At 50.5% G+C, this 16,729-nt stretch overlaps 5 protein-coding genes across 5 annotated transcripts; 3 read left to right on the forward strand and 2 right to left on the reverse strand.

Annotated features, from left to right (window-relative positions):
* Positions 1 to 348: 348 nt before the first annotated feature.
* Positions 349 to 2,339, reverse strand: N7519_011637 (uncharacterized protein; the record flags this gene model as incomplete). The annotated part of the gene is made up of 2 exons (XM_057298410.1): positions 349 to 767; positions 818 to 2,339. 2 exons carry the CDS (start codon positions 2,337 to 2,339, stop codon positions 349 to 351), a joined length of 1,941 nt encoding a protein of 646 aa, XP_057146292.1.
* A 2,708-nt stretch (positions 2,340 to 5,047) lies between these two features.
* On the forward strand, positions 5,048 to 8,621 carry N7519_011638 (extracellular serine-threonine rich protein; the record flags this gene model as incomplete). The annotated part of the gene is made up of 4 exons (XM_057298411.1): positions 5,048 to 5,101; positions 5,161 to 5,343; positions 5,395 to 6,899; positions 6,950 to 8,621. Coding segments are annotated over 4 exons (3,414 nt in total), but the record flags the coding sequence as incomplete, so codon positions are not given.
* A 1,039-nt stretch (positions 8,622 to 9,660) lies between these two features.
* N7519_011639 (uncharacterized protein) lies at positions 9,661 to 11,270 on the forward strand (the record flags this gene model as incomplete). Its single annotated transcript, XM_057298412.1, has 4 exons — positions 9,661 to 10,186; positions 10,246 to 10,472; positions 10,529 to 10,809; positions 10,859 to 11,270. The coding sequence occupies 4 exons, from the start codon at positions 9,661 to 9,663 to the stop codon at positions 11,268 to 11,270; spliced, it is 1,446 nt and encodes a 481-aa protein (XP_057146294.1).
* Positions 11,271 to 11,870: 600 nt separating this feature from the next.
* N7519_011640 (ADP-glyceromanno-heptose 6-epimerase) lies at positions 11,871 to 12,836 on the reverse strand (the record flags this gene model as incomplete). Its single annotated transcript, XM_057298413.1, has 1 exon — positions 11,871 to 12,836. The coding sequence occupies one exon, from the start codon at positions 12,834 to 12,836 to the stop codon at positions 11,871 to 11,873; it is 966 nt and encodes a 321-aa protein (XP_057146295.1).
* A 1,499-nt stretch (positions 12,837 to 14,335) lies between these two features.
* On the forward strand, positions 14,336 to 16,652 carry N7519_011641 (protein kinase domain-containing protein; the record flags this gene model as incomplete). Its single annotated transcript, XM_057298414.1, has 2 exons — positions 14,336 to 14,768; positions 14,815 to 16,652. 2 exons carry the CDS (start codon positions 14,336 to 14,338, stop codon positions 16,650 to 16,652), a joined length of 2,271 nt encoding a protein of 756 aa, XP_057146296.1.
* Positions 16,653 to 16,729: the final 77 nt, after the last annotated feature.

A 16,729-nucleotide genomic window follows, 5' to 3' on the forward strand; every position in this document is an offset into this window, starting at 1 on the left:
ATTAAGTTGCTTTTTACATTTACCTTTACCAATATCAAAAACATTCGAAACTTTATATTCTCTCGCTACCCTTCTTAATCCTTAGGTCAACCCGACCCTCTAAACGTGAAGCTCAGACCTCATGATATACCCCGCCAGTCCGGACCCACCTAAACCTTATTCAACTGAGATCTACCAAAGGTCCGTGTTGATCGGCTCTATCCTGTACCTAGCTACCATTCCCGCTTCTCTCCCAGATTGCCTTGGACGTCAAGCCATGAAGCTCCTCCGCTTCTAGCACCGCGGGCGACTTCACCTACGATACATAACCTGGAGTCTGATAAAAAAGCCCGGCCTTGATTAATGGATCTAAAAAGCTCGATCTACGCAGTTGTCACGAATATCTTCAGTTTCGGCCTCAACCACTGCCTCGACATCACCGACACCGTCGATCCAACCTTGAATCCTTTCAACTCGAACACCAGTCGTAGAATCATCAGACTCATGTTCATCAACCTCCTCATCCGAGTCCATCGCAATCTCAATCCACGAATGCTGATATATCCCATTTTCATTCGCAGGAAACCCATCCAACCGAAGCCAGCAAAATATGCCTCGTGTGGGATTATCCGACTGCCGATCTGAGTACAGATCATACTCACAATCTTTAGGCAGAGCGGGAAGATCCGCAGAAGCAACCCCTGGTTTCGGACAGGAGAGACACATGGAAACAGGCGCAGACGTAGACGCACAATTGGAATCTGACAGCAACGAGGCAAACCGCGCTCCTACCCCGTATCCTCAACCCTCGACCCATCCCCAAGCTCCCAATCCCAACCCTCATATTGCAAAGCATGGCATCCGCAGCTCAAATGCTCTCGAAGCAGAAGATCAGCATCACTGACCTTGGTACTACCAAACGGCTTCCACGGCCAGGTAGTAAGATACCCATGGTTATAGCCCCCGTCAGTGTGCGTCGCAAGGAAAAGCAGCTTACATTCATCCTCGCGCTGGACGGAATCAACGCCGTTATCATAGATACGCGGTGGCTGTGTCAAAAATGTGGTGGGCGTCCCCATCCACGCCTCGGACTGAAGTGAAGACGTCATCATCCCCTGCTCGCATTGTTTCAGGAACACGCTACTCGTGCCCATGATTGCCGCGCCGAGCCAGAGACTCGCTACGCGCGGTTGCCGCGCTGAGAGGCCGTTGAGAAGATGGGGGATGTTGCCTTGTTTCACGAGTGGGTTTATTATTGCGAAGGCGGGGTTCTTCCATGCGCTGACTAGATTGCATGGTATGTCTGGGTTGAAGAATAGGCTTTTCATTGCTGGCATTGTTGTGAGAAAAATGTTGCTGCTTAGCGTCATATAGTATGGGAGGAGGTTTTCGTGTTCGGATATCAGAGCTGAGACGGATTGGGGGCTTGTCGGGGTGGATTGGTACTTCGGGTTTTTGGCGGTTCTTGGGATTGGGAGAGTCGGTGGCTTGCGGACACAGAAGTTGCGCGTGAAGAACGATGCTGATAGCGCTGCTGTGCATTGTGCGTAGATAAGGTGGTGGTTGCAGAAGCGGAGGAGGTATTGGAAGGCTGTTGTTGATGATGGAGGGTTGTATGCTGTCGACTGGAGATGCATTCCTTGTTTCGCTCGCATTGATATCGCTCCGCCTAAGGAAACGGACCATGGTGAGACGAATTTCTCAGACTGGTATTCCACGGATATTTCCCATGCGGGTGTTCCAGAGAGTACAGCGTTCCACCAGACGATCTCGGCTTCGCTTGCATATGGAGGTAAATCAACCTCTATCACCTCCGGTTGAACTGCCTCCGTTGGTTCTTGACAAGTTTCAGAGTACTTCGTTGAACACTGGTGCGTCTCGGAGCGATGGAGCGACTCGGCCCATTTCGCCGATAGAATGTATGCCCAGGCCAGGAACAACACGGCGATGTGGTTACCCTCGTCATAGCCAGAGATACCGCGCACACCGGGCCATTCTGACAGAGGGGCTTCGTTGGAGATTTCCACCTTCCGAGCTTCTGGAACACCTAGCCGAAGATCCAACGGTATAACCTTAGGTGGGGTAATGCAATCCGCGCCAGCTCTGGGCGTCCGCCATCTCAACTGCCCCTTTATATCGAGATTGCCACGGGTTTTCGCACAAGCAAACGAGAATGCTTTATCTGATGCAATTAATCCGTCGGCGAGATATGCAGGCGTGTCTTTGAGAATGGACTTGAGGTCGATACACTCCAGCGGAAGACGGGTATCACTGGTCTCGAAATAAGTTGACCATAGCTGATGGCTTGCGCGGAGGGTGTATTCAAAGGCTTCCTTGCTAGGGCGGAGGGCGTCTTCCATGTTTGATGTATAGAACTTGGAAGGTTGTCATGGTAGAGCGAAGTGGGACTAGATCGTGAGGCTCATTTTGAGGCTCGTGGTGTTCACCGCTAGTTGATGCATCATACATGTTTATGTATTCAATTTGATCTGCGAGGAAGCTAAGATGTAAATACTGTCTAAGTGGTCAATTTATCAGTTTGCAGGCTATTCAAGGGTTTTCCTATATAGGTCTTTGTTCATCAAGGGAAATCAAGTTGGTTAATTTATATCAGTCAACCAGGATATTATATTCCAAGACAGTATACTTAATTTGGAGAGGAGTTGTGCTTTCTCATCTTCTAGAGTAATATATAGAAGCCCAAGGGACTTTGAGTGTCTAGAGTTCAAACTCTGAATAAAATTCATCATCACATTCTTTCCCTGTAGTGAGGAATCCGGTCTACTCCGTACTCGTAAACATTTACGATGATATTCCACCAACCGGAGAATGACCTAATAGATTATAGATGAAGCTAGGGGTCTTGGTATTCCGTAGTGGTTACAAGTGGAGTTGAATATGACTACGGAGGGCAATAACACCGTTAACTTGGCACCGGGTTCCACTATGCTGTCAAATATGGATACATACGGAGTAGTCTAGTAGTAGCTAATGCTACAACTGGCTAGTTATCCACATAGTACCTCTTGGTATAATAGCTATTGGACGCCCTACGTTTATCCACGTTTTGCATAAATTGTCGAGGGGATCATGTTGCCCTTACTAAATACGAAGTAGTTAAACACAGACAGGATGTCCAGACAAGCCTTGAAATCGGATGAGCACTGCATGGTCAAGAAATCAATAAGTTGCAACCTGGGCGCAGTGATTCTCGTGACACTTGCACAACATTAATTATTTATCCAGCAATCGAGGCCAATAGACTAATATTGAAACCTCAAGACTATGAATTAATATTATTGTCTAGACTCCGATAGTTCAAGGAAGTACAGCGTAGCATTCACCATGTGGCGCTAAAAATGTGATTTGTTGATATTTTTAGTCGTTTCACCTTTGACGGGTTTAAACCAGACAAAGCCATCAGTCCGACGCGCCGAGAGATGGATATGGTTTGTATTTCTGTTTTCATTTCAAGGAACTCAAAAAGAAATAATAAAATAGAAGACTAATGCGACCGAATATGAAAGAAATACGGAATATCGGCATTTCTACGCCCCAGCCCAAGACATTGTACCTGGAGTAATAGTCCAGGAAACAGGAGAGAGTACTTTTAGGACATCATTCGGACTTGGATCGGAAATGTCATAGTAATGGCACAGAGCCACGAAGAGGATCCCCTCGAGCTGTTTAGACCCACTAAGTATAGTCTCGGCTCTAGAGGACAGGTTCGTTGGCGCTGGGCTATTTTAGCAAAAGTGAGACGGAGCGTTCAGGTACCCGAGTTGTTACCCCTGGGGACAAATATAAAAAAAGAAAATTCGATTTTGTGCGATACGCAAGCAGCGTTGGCCCAGAGTATGGAGTACACCATATCTTCTGTGTGATTCGTCGACCCCGGCGCTTCGAAGACGCACGAAAGAGCTTGTATACAAGGGAAAAGATCATCATAGATCAAATAGTAAGCACATATACAGGAAGTGAGCGACAAATGGGCGAGACGCCAAGGGTTCTTTTCATTTTCTCACCGGTCGCATTGCATTAATTTGCATTAATTTCAATATGTGACGCTCAAAAGTAGTGAGTTTCAGTCAAAGAGAAGTTCAAGCTAGTCAAGCCCTACGGAGATGAAAGACTCCAGGTCAAAGCACGTGGATCCCCGTGGCCCTGGGCATCCGACCTCCCCTCAATATCGGCCATCTGATAGTTTCCGTGCCGATCAAGCGCCTAATGTTCATTCTCTATTTTTAATTGACGATATTCATTGGCTGGTCAATAAATGTCGATCTCACAGTCACATCCCACGAACTGATGCTGAATGGGATTGGACCCCGGCAAGCGCCTTGGTCAACGGTCCCATTATGCAAGTCCTGACTGGCTCTTCTCCAGCTTCTGCAGGTCGTTCCTGTACTAATGGGGCGCCGAGCTTTGGATGGATCCCCAGCTCGCCCTCTTTTCAGCCACTACCGTTTCATCTGTACCTCGAGATTTCTGCCGATTGGATGAAGGTTCGCTTTTCTCTGACGAAATGTCTTACCAGGGTCCTTGACGCCAGGATGCTCTGGGTCAGCAGAGAAGGGCTTGCTAGCTGCAGCCAAACCCTTTGTCTGCAGAAGTTCTCATAGCCTGGGTTGGACGATTGTTTAAAGACCGCGACTCTTCCCAGATCCTGGACTTCTTTCATTCTGGTCATTGTTCCATTTTCTTTTGGCTTTTGGACCATATTGGTTCGCCTTCAAAGACGCTCGTTCAGGGATACGTATTTCCTTGTCCCACCCTCTTTCGTTTGATATTGGTCCAGTCTCATTGAGGCTTTTTTTTTATTGTCGCCCATCAACAATACTAATAGCAATTGCTTGTTTTGTTGCCTATACAATTGTGGCTTATACCGCAATATCTATTGAGGCCTAGCTTTCTATATCGCAGCCTACCCAGCCCAGACCTTTATATCACTCCATTCTTGTTTCTTTCATCCATACCTCTTCCATCTTCTTTTTCTCCTTCCATTCTGTCTTTCTTTCGCGTCCTACTTCTCCGTCACTCGTTGCCGACATCTTTCCATTATGAAAGTCACTTCCGCTGTTGCGTTTTCTCTCTTCTGGCCTCTGGCCAGGCTACCGGAGCGGTATGCCTCAACTCCTACTCTGTCGCCGTTGATATACATCCTGACTCGAATACATTTAGTACTGGGGCTCCGACAAATTCTACTCCAGCCCGGGTAGATCGCCTAACAAGTGTAATGACTACCAGAACAAGGGTTTCAGCTGGTCTGACCTCGCTCCTGGCTCTTTCTCCGACTATGGTGGCTTCTCCTTCTCTGGTTTCACTTGCGGCAATGGCTTCGGTTCCAGCCTTGGCAAGCGTGGTGTAAGTGACGCAGGGATCTCTTTCATCTACACGTACTGACCATCGCTATAGACCCAAAAATGTATCTCCGGTACCGTCTCCAAGGGTAGCTCCTCTAGCTCTGGCTCCCAAAGCCCCGGTTCTTCTGCTCCATCGTTTGCCTGCGGCTCGCATGAGAGCGGCTTTTCAGTGACCAACTTCCACGTTGCCACTGAGAAGGATACCGAATTGCACATCATCTACAGCATGCCCGATGGATCGACTTGTAGGAATACCGCTTCCTGCAACTCGGCTGGTACTGTGGTCAACAACGACCAGTGTGGTGGCGCTAAGTCTGTTCACTTCGAGCTGCCCGACGATAGTGAACACGAGAGCTGCGGTTTCGGCATCTACAGCGTTGGCTTTGACTGCACTCCTGGTTCAACCACCACTGCGCCTGTCCTTACCGCCACTCCTGTTACCAGAGTTCCATATGAGCAGATATCTGTGTCTGCTGCCTCCAGCCCTGTCGTTGTGCCTTCGGTCTCTGTCCCAGGCTCTACTGTGGCTCCAGGTACCACCACGGCGACGAGCACACCTCTTCGGATGACTACATCGACCGTGTTTACCACCAGTTTGTTTACCATCACAAGCTGTGCCCCCACTGTCACCGATTGCCCTGCTGGATCAGGCTCAACCACTGTGGTGACTTCAACAATCGCTCTTTCCACCACGGTCTGCCCCGTCACTGAGACTACTGCTGAGACTACTGCTGCCGCTACAACCTCGCTGCCTGTGCCTGATGTACCTAGCCCGAGCAGTGTTCTACCTGTCAGCTCATCTGCTGGTGTCCCTCCCAGTGGCACATCCGTTTCCACATCTTCGATCTCGGCTTCATCATCCGTTCCCTTCACTACGAGCCAGACCCCTGCTGGAACTTCTGCCGCTTCGACCCCGCTGATCACCACTCCAGTCCAGATGACTACCTCAACCGTGTACACTACCAGCGAGGTCACTATCACCAGCTGTGCCCCCGAAGTTGTGAGCTGTCCAGCAGATTCGACCACAGTGGTGACTTCGACTATTGCTATCTCGACCACTGTCTGTCCCGTCACTGAGACTACTGCTGAGACCACCGCTGAGACTACTGCTGCCGTTACAGGCTCAGTATCTATTCCCGTCGTACCCAGCCCGAGCAGTGTTCTCCCTATTAGTTCATCTGCTGGTGTTCCTCCTCCTAGTGGCACATCTGTTCCCACATCTTCCGTTTCGGCTTCATCATCTGTTCCCTTCACTACAAGCAACCCCGCGGGAACTTCCGCCGCTTCTACCCCGCTGATCACCACTCCAGTCCAGATGACTACCTCAACCGTGTACACTACCAGCGAGGTCACTATCACCAGCTGTGCCCCCGAAGTTGTGAGCTGTCCAGCAGATTCTACCACTGTAGTGACTTCGACTATCGCTATCTCGACCACTGTGTGCCCCGTCACTGAGACTACGGCAGCAACTGTCAGCTCCACAGTACCTGCAGGCCCAAGCTCAACCGGCGTCTTGCCCGTTAGCTCCTCGGCTGTATCAACGCCTCCCAGTGGCACGTCAGCTGCTTCCACGCCGGCTGAAACCTCAGCTCCTGGCGTGACCTCAGATGCCTCGTCCCTGCAACCTCGTCTCCTGTTGGCACCACCCCCGCCCCTGGTGAGGCCACCACCACTGTCGTTACTTATGAGACTGTGACCACTTGCCCGGTGACTAGCACTGTTACCACCGGTAGCTCTACTTTTGTGACTACCTCAAGCACCATTTCAACTATTACTATGACTACTGTCTCTACTATCTGCACTGAGTGCTCCACTACCGCCACCTCCGTTGCTGGTCAGAGCACTCCTGCCCCGCCTGATACCCCGGAGGCTTCGACCACCGTCGTTTCCAGCACTGGACCGTCTGGTATCCCCGGGGCTTCGAGCACGGCCCCATCTGGGACTTCCGAGGGAGTAAGCCCCGTCTCTTCTTCATCTGCGGAGGCCTCCAGTCCACTCCCCAGCGGCCCCGATGTTACTACCTCGGTCCCCTCCAGCGTGGGTGTTGATACCACACCTGCAGTTCCCCAAGGGTCGACTGCCACGGTTATAACTTATGTAACTGAGACCACCTGTCCTGTGACTGCCACCGTCACTGAAGGATCGTCAACTTTCGTCACGACATCCAGCACGGTATCAACTGTTACCTTGACCTCCACTTCCAACCTTCCCAGCTCTGTCGCTGCCGGAAGCACTCCCGCTCCCTCTGAAACGGGCGTCGCCTCCACCACTGCTCCTACGGGCCCCGCTGTCACCAGTGTCGTCTCTTCAAGTGTTGGCGCCAGCTCTACACCCACTATCCCCGAGGGTGCCACTACCACTGTTGTGACTTACGTGACGGAGACCACCTGTCCAGTGACCAACACCGTCACTTCGGATTCTTCCACCTTCGTGACCACATCCAACACAGTTTCCACAGTGACCCTCACCTCCGTCTCCACTATCTGTACCCAGTGTGCCACTACCGCGACTGCCACCGAGACTCCTTCTCAGTCTACAGCTAGCAACACTGCGACAGTTCCTAGCGGGGTTTCCCCGGTGACGAGCCCAGCTCCCTCAGCTCCTTGCCCCAACACCGTGCCCCAGTGCATCAACACTTGGCTCACCCTCGCCCCTAAGTGCAAATCCAACAGCGACGCCTCATGCTTCTGCCCCAACAGCGACTTCACTAGCAAGGTCATCTCCTGCATCCAAGCATGGGGCGCCTCCAAGGAAGAGATACAATCCGCCCTCTCCTACTTCACCGGCATCTGCGCCACCTGGGTCCCCGAGAACCCAGGCATCGTAACCGCCATCCCTTCAACAATCACCCTGATCCCGACAGTCGCTCCTTCCGCACCCCCATCCAGCATCGCCGGCGCCAGCGTCACCCCCAGCGCCGTCGTCCCCATCACCTCCGCCCCCTCCCTTCCCTGCACAACAATCACCTACTCGACCTACACCGTCACCGTCCCGCAAGTCAGCTTTGTCACAAACACCGCCTCTAGCCCCGGCGCCGTCCCGACAGTCGGTCTAGTCCCGGCCGGTCCCAGCGGCGCTTCCCCATCAAAGACCGGCGTGGTTCCCGCGCGCGCATCGGCAACATGGGTGACTTCGAGCGGATACCCGTACGCCAGTCGGAGCGCCAGTCGAAGTTACTCGCCCAGCGCATCCCCGATCTTCAACTCCGCCTCGACTGTGACCATCGCTTCCAGTCTGGTGCTGGCTTCTCTCGCTGCTTTCCTTAGCTTGGTGATGTAGATGTGTTTCCAGACTAACGCTTGATTACGTCGTGCTTTTCCTTTTTCTTTTTCTTTCTATTGCTACTACAATATGCACAGTGCGGATTGATTTCGTGTTTTTGCTTGTCTTCGCGGCCCTGGAGTGGTTCGTCCTGGTTTTGAAAACTGGAATTGACTCGGATCGTTGGTCCCAGGGGACTTCTTTGTATTTTATTATTCACTCCCTAATTGAACGCGATAGACCTCGTTTGCTTCTTAAGGATCTTCGATTTAGTTATCCCCCGTTCTATGTAAGTAATTTTATTCGATCTTACTAGAGTCTTTGGCTACATCATCGAAATCTACTGCGCATTGAACGACTTATCGGCAGTCGGTAAGCCCTCTGCCATGTTGACATAGCCAAACCTGCATTTATAGATATTGACCTTTTTCCTTTATTTCTATTAGGTGTATTACTTTACTTTGGGGGTCTTTTGCTATTCCCGAGATACCATATCATCTCTCGATTATAATTTGCGTACTCTGGGTAGGAGAATGAGACAGACAGATTGAGTTAGAGGTCATCTCGGAGACGAGGCCAGACAGGTCGGTATTGGCATTCGAATTGACATTGGTATTGGTATCCGTCTTCGATCGCAGGTTGTTCATAGCGGAGGTGTCGTTGTTATTGGCCGATTCGGCATCGACATTGTTGTTATTGGCCAGAATTGGCCCGGTATGGCAATGTTTGCCTGCTAAATGCGCGTGGAATCGGACTTTGATTCGTATCAATGGAGAAATTGTCGGATCTATGAATTGAGATATCCTTTTATAGGGGTATGGCTCAGTGGGATTCTCTGACGCTCTTTCCCTCTTTCCTGAAGTTTGTCGTGTCTCCGTTCCAAGGTTGCTTCTTTCCTTCTTTTCCCTTCCCATCTGAGCACCTGCCTAGGTGGGCATCTACCTTCCAAACTTGGAAACGGAACTTATCCTCAGCTACCTCATAATTCCCGAATAGGCTTAGTACCTTTCTTCGAAATGACATCCTACACCTCTCTTCCCACTTTGACATCCTCAATATGCCTCCAAAGATCCATCCGAACAAAATGGAACCCGCCCGGTTGCAGCTGGCGCGTCCTTTGCCTCACTTGATTCAAAGTTATGGCACAATGCACCCATCAGTTTCCAACGACCGCATAGCTTTGGCATACATGGGACAGTGGAACTCGTTCCTGGAAGAGGCTATGAACTTGTTCCGGTCGACGCCTCTAGACCATGACGTCCCTATCCACAATGAATCCGAAGTCTACGTTGTGGGTAGTAGACTTGGCCTTTCCGGAAGATTCGTTCGAAACCTCTGTGATCCTGTTACGGAAGCACTGAGGCCACTATCTCAGAAGCCCGTCCGCTTCGGTGATATCCAAGCCCTCATACCCACTGCCCGCGCTGTCCTGGATATCGCTTTCGGTCACCTGGATGCTCATTTTACTACTTCTACTGGAGATATCTATATGGTCGGCGAATACAAGACACCCTGGACGGTGTATGCTGATCAAATGACAATCGATTATCCAAAACCAGATCCTCAGCTAGAAACACTTATTGGTAGCCCTCCACCAACTCATATGTCATTCAAACTCCACTGACTTTGTTCTCGCTTCTAGGACAACTTGTAAACAATATGCGGGCTGCCCGCGTTAGACATGGATTCCTGACCACATATAACTACACTGTTTTCGTCAAGAGAGAGAGCGACCTTTCCTTTCTCCTCTCTCGGCCTTTTAGAGACGATTCGCAAGACCCGTCTCTTCGAGAACTGTTTGTTGGATTCTGTCTCATGGCCATGTCGGATTCAAAATACTACGAAAGTCATCCCGACACCGCGACAATAGTAAGTGCATACATTGGGATATACAGGATATGCAGACAGCTGTTGACATACAAAAGTTGAGAGGTACATCCAGCCCACAAGTACCGCAAAGAGAATTCATCCTTCTTTCCGAAGAATTACCTCCCCCGAACACACCCCAGACCATCACACCGACCAGCGTGATTATGAAATGCGGCACCTCAACTCCTATAATCGTCAATTGCACGGAAGAGATTTCATACCCCGGTAATCGGCAGGAAATGCACCCCGGTACCCGGAAAAAGGCAGTGTGGTTAGCCGAAATCAATGGTGTTCGAAGAGTATTCAAATGCTGGACGGAGTCAGATACAGATAGACTGTGAGTTCCAAGACATTCCATTATTGAATTTCGCTAATGATCTCTGTAGGTACGGCTTCGACACTGAAACTGCGGTATACGATCGCCTTGACGCAACCCGACCGGATGGGTATTACTTTTTCCCCAAGTGCATCGCATGGGGAAAGATCCTGTGCTCGAGTTTGTTCCCAACGGGCTATGCAATGATCTTCGAACACCGGGAGGGCGAATTACTTTCTGATATATGGCATACCCTGGACGCAACTGAGCGAGCTCATGTAAAAGCGGAATGCTTGAAAGCCATACAGGCCCTTCGGTCAACCTCTATTCGTTGGCATGATGCGGGTATGCATAATATTCTGTATGCAAGAGAGAGTCGGACTGTTACTCTTCTCGACTTCGAGGCCGCTGCGGAAACGCCAGACTCATCCTTCCGTACAAGTTACGAGATGGAGAAAATCTTCAGACCACACTTGGGTTGAAGAAGAATAACCTTTAATTCTTTGTCATGTTCCCGGTTTTCTTTGTTTTGATGTTTATTCTCTGGCTCTGCCCTCTTTTTCCTTCTTTGTATTATTAAAATTCCTAGTGACCTAAATCGTGTAGCTATTGGTATGTCTGCTAGCCCTGTGATTGATGGTGAGACTCATGTGTTAACTGCCAAAAATCAACGGATAGGATAGACTGCACGCCTGAGTCGATGATTACAGAAGGGCATATTTGAAAATCTCAGTTCCATTGTCCATGGACATTCTGGCTACCTAGTTGACATTGATGTGAAGGGCCTGTTCAACATGGTTCAACAAATCTCGCTCAATCCAGGCAACACAAGATGTTCATCATTTCGTTTCTTTGTCATTTCCTCGTCGGGCAATTTTCGGTCTTTTTTTCCTTTTCTCGTCTTGGCTCCTTGTGTGATGCTTCATAAGTATATTTGGTGTACCCAAATATCGAGAGATTTCTGTAAACAGGAACAAATGACGCCCCCATATCGGTTCGAAGGATAAAGTCTGTCGTATTAGAATGGAAGGCCGAGCTCCCAAAGGCACCTTGAGTGCCATGCGTCATCATGTTCGGCCCAATTACCAGGCCAACCCCTCAGGGCTGTCAAGCCATTCCATGTAATCCTTAATCCCTTCCTTAATGCCGCGGAAACGCAGCACAGAGCCAGCCCGGCGGAGCTTCGAGATATCAGCACAGGTGTAGCTCTGGTATTTGCCTTTCAGTTCAGCTGGGAAGGGAACGAATTTGATGTAACCGTCGGTGTTGCCGAAGTGGCTGGCGACTTCCGTGGCGACTTCGTGGAAACTGCTAGCAACACCGGTGCCGACATTGTAAATCCCGCTGATCTCCGGGTGGTCGAGGAACCAGCAGTTCAGACGGGCGACGTCTTGAACGTGGACAAAGTCGCGCTTCTGCTGTCCGGCTTCGACTCCGGCGTATTCTCCAAAGAGCTCAATGGTTTTGAACGATTTCCGTTTCTCGTAGAATTGGTAGACGGTGCTGGGAACTGAATCTCGGTACTGTTCGCCAGGTCCATAGACGTTGAATAGACGGAGTCCCGCGACTTGCGGGGAGCGGATGTCGGTGTTTTTGACGACATACTGGTCAAACAGCATCTTCGAATATCCGTAGACGTTCAGAGGGGCCTCTTGGAAGTCTCCCTCGGCGAAGGCAGTGTTGTTTCCGTAGACGGCAGCGGATGAGGCGTAGATGAAGCGAACTCCCTGGTCCTTGCACCAGTGGAAGAGCTCCTTGGAGTAGGTGAAGTTGGCGTCGAGCATTTTCTTGCCGTTGGTTTCGGTGATTGAGGAACTTGCGCCATAATGGAAGATGACGCGGGGACGATGGTGGAAGGTTTTAGTCCGAATCGCTTCACGGAATGCAGTCTCATCGATGTAATCGGCCACTTTGCAGTTGACAAGGTTACGGAACTTGGAACCGTCTGTCATGTCGTCGACAACAACCACATTTGTCACGCCACGCAGGTTCAGCTCCCTGACGATGTTTGAGCCGACGAAGCCGGCACCACCTGTGACAACAATCATGTTGGGGAGGTTTGACTTGGATGGAAAAGGTGATAATTAGAGGGAGGAGGTGAAGTTGAGGGAAATGTCGATGGCTTAAACTGGCAGGAGCGAGGGAAGGCACAACAGAACATCCGAGGATGTTTGCCAAAGGAACATTTTGTTCTTCTGCTTTTTATTCTCGAACTTGTCACTTATAAGCACCTTTATAAAGACCGAGGTCAAGACTACATATGTTTAGTTCAACCTGGACTTGAATTTGTTGTTATAACCTCACCTTGGTAAGTACCTTTCCGCGATATTTGGCTTCAGTGCTGTTCAATGCGAAAAGTGGACTAAAATCCCTAAGGATACTTACCTATATCATCTATGGTTTCCTTATGGAATTGCACTATCTTGGATATAAACACGGCATCCACCGATGTACCAGATGCCGATGCCGACAATATGGCCAATACATCTACGGCACCGTCTGCTGCCAAGGCTCTCATTTCCATTGCCGAGCAAAGGGAAAAAAAACAATGGCAAATCCTAGCCCCAATGATACGGGGCTATCTATATTCGAAAACGAGTGGTTTAATCTCCGCGGCATGTCCACCGTCATCAGCCAAGTCTCGCCGATCGGCCCAGCTCCGACGCATCATTCATAAAACCCAACTCGTGCAGTTATCATCGCGCTAGCTGGCATTGATTATTACGTCGTCTTCATCCTCTCCCGAGGTCATCATCAACGAACGAGACGGAGTACCCCGCTCAATGTTGATCCAAGTGATCCTTCCCGATAGTCTGGATACAAAAATGAGATTGTGGGGGCGAGAAACGGTGGAGGCTGACGGGGGTCGTGCACGTACGGAGTAGATGGGCTATCTCCAACGGCGTCAATGCCATTATCCAGCAGTGCACACGTACTCCGTACAGGGGGTTACTGCAATGCTGATGATAGGTATACGGAGAAATGGATCTCCGCAATGATCTGACGGATGCAACGGATATGGAGTACATCCGAAGGGCATATGCATCATGGATCAATCATGTCCCCCTGAAGGGAATACAATTATTGAACCTCCTTACTATTTTACCGCATTTGCCCGAAATCGAACAAAGTACTCTGTACAATAGATCCATCCAAGTGCATATGACAGTTGACATCCGATGATCCCTTATCTCCCTAAAGATAAGCCCGAAGCCCTAGATTGGCTGAGAATGGGGTTAAGACATTTCTACTTGTAACGAGATACGTCGAAAGTGCAATGGGATATCCCCTAAATATTTCGTTTGTATATGTATAGTCAACTCTAAACTCGCACTACTCATCTGATCTTCTGGGCTATTGAACATTCTCTCCTTGCGGTCGAGATAAGCTCTCCACCAGTAGCCGTCCATCATTCCCTCGGCCTTTCTACCGTTGAGGAAACATGGACTTTAACAGCCGCATTGTCCAGAGTGACACGGTTCATTATATTAAACGTCTGTTTTCCCAATTATATTGATCCACAACGGTTTGTGCAGGTCATGCCAGGATGTCTCAGTATGAACACACCTCACTATGGTGGCCCGAGGAGCGCATCAAATCCACCCTCAACGCAAAGTATATCGTCAGTCGTCTGCGACCAGAGAATATCCCACGCCTCTTCGAATTACCGGACTGGGGCGAAGGCTTGACCAGCGAGACCTATATGGAATGGATCCTCACCAAGGCCGGCCGTGTCTTTATGATCCTCGACGCTATCGGCATTCCCGATCGTATCTTTGCGCTAGTCGACGAATCGTGCGACGACGATGATCTACCTGTCGCCGAACATAGCGTCGATTTACTACACTTGTCCCCGCATGGAGAAGATCTCGCCCTCGAGGCGAGTTTCTTTCATGCACAATGGCGCTTCCTGGTCCGCGGTATAGCGGAGGGTGAGCATATCGTCTCATACCGAGAACGAGGGCGTTCCTGTCGAGGCGGTACGCACCAACTCCAGCAGTGGAATACACGGACGTGATGATACAGTTGATAGGGTCGTCCTCGCCGGCTCGGTCTGTCGAGTCTACATGCGCACCCAAGTGCAAGTCGGCGGCGCGCCATATTTCTTCTCGTCCGACGAGGTTCTCGCTGAGATCCGCAACCTAAAAAGACTGTCGCATGATCATATCGTCTCTGTTTACGCTTCATATCTGAAAGACGACAGCGTCTCGGTGCTCTTCACCGGCGCCACGGCAGATCGAAACCTACACAGCTTCCTCACAGACGAGCCGATGTCCTTCAAACGGCTAGACAAAGAACAACGCCGCCAGATCTTGATCACTTGGCCCCACTGCCTTGCATCCGCAGTCTCCTGGCTGCACGCACGCGGCCACTCCCACGGCGCAATCCGTCCATCCAACATCTTCGTCGACGCAAACTTTCATATCTGCCTCGGTCAGTTCCAAGCACTCGACTCCCTCCTAGCTCCGCCACATGTCAACGACCTCGAGGCATACAATTACTCCGCACCAGAGCGCTGGGCTCGTCCCACAGCTCCGGTCGTCCAGCAAAAGCCTCAGCCCGCACAGACACTACTTCCCTCGGGAGGACGTACAAAGCGCAGACAACGACCAACCCGGCTAGCGCTAGCCCCATTGAACGAAAACGAAAGCCCACCTGCTTCTCCAGACCACGCAAGGCCAGACTCCGCCGCGTCCAAAAGAACAGCGATCCGCATAGGCTTACCAGGCTCACCATCGCGTTTCTCCTTCGCCTTTTCATCATCATCTTCATCCTCCGAATCCTCAGCAGCCTCTTCAACCCACACAGACGCAACAGCAACCTCACCCCAACCAAGGAAACACCGCATCTCCTCTTTTCTATCCCGCAGAACAAATAATACCCTCCCAACCCCATCAATAACCTCGTCCTCCACATCCTCCTCAAACACATCAGCCACACCAACCTTAACATCAAATCCCCATCCCGCCTCAAACACCCTCTCCCCAAACCCTCCATCGACCCTCCACCACTCCAAATCCACCCAATCCCTAACACAACCCTCCACCAGACCACAAACCTCCCAAACCTCCCGATCCTACAAATCTACCTCCACCCCAAACCCCCAACAAAACCCAAACACCCCAGCAGATATATTCTCCCTCGCAGCAACAACCCTGGACATCTTGACAGTCCTCCACAAACGAACCCTGACATCATTCAGCGCGCACCGCAGCGCGCGCAACCGCTCCGCCGGCCGCGGCGGCGGAATAGCAGATGCATCCTTCCATCTCGCGCGGAATGCCGTGCAAGTGCAGTCCTGGATTGCATTGTTAGAGGGCGATGCATTGAAACGGTGTCGACGGGATCGATGTTCTGATCGGGTTTTCTGGGCTGTGCCGCGCATGTTGATTGTTGTGCGTGCTATGCTTGATTTTGAGAGTGGGAAGAGGCCGCTGGCTAAACGGGTTCGGAGGGGGTTTGCGGATGCTATTACTAGAGGTGGGAAAGGGGAGGGGGATGGGATGGGTGTTTTGCATTGTGGTAGGGAGAAACGGGAGGGGGGTGAGAAGGGGAGTGCGGTGGAGGTTGGGAGGGAGATGGGGGTTGGGAGTGCTGTTTCTGTTGTTTCTTCGGCTCCGTTGGGGGTTTCTGAGTCGGGGTCGGTCTCGGAGTTTGATTTTGGGTTTGGGGATGCTGGGAGTGGGAGCGAGAGTGAGAGTAATATTGATGATGGAGATCGTGTTGATGTTGATATTGAAGAAGAAGATGTTTCAGAGGTTGAAGAGCCTGAGAGACGGGTGGAGCAGGTCTTGCCTCAGTTGTATCTGCCAGAGTTGGACATGAACATTACTGGGATGGAAGGTCTGTCGTTTAATAATTAGGGAGATGTACGATAATGCCTTGATGGACCAATGACCGGCCTAGGTACATAATTCAGACTAATAATTCATTGTCTTGT

The sequence above is a fragment of the Penicillium mononematosum genome, assembly GCF_028829835.1.
Source record: "Penicillium mononematosum strain IBT 11891 chromosome Unknown utg000005l:1.0-9366267.0:1.0-9372171.0, whole genome shotgun sequence".
In the NCBI taxonomy this organism is placed as follows: Eukaryota; Fungi; Ascomycota; class Eurotiomycetes; order Eurotiales; family Aspergillaceae; genus Penicillium; species Penicillium mononematosum.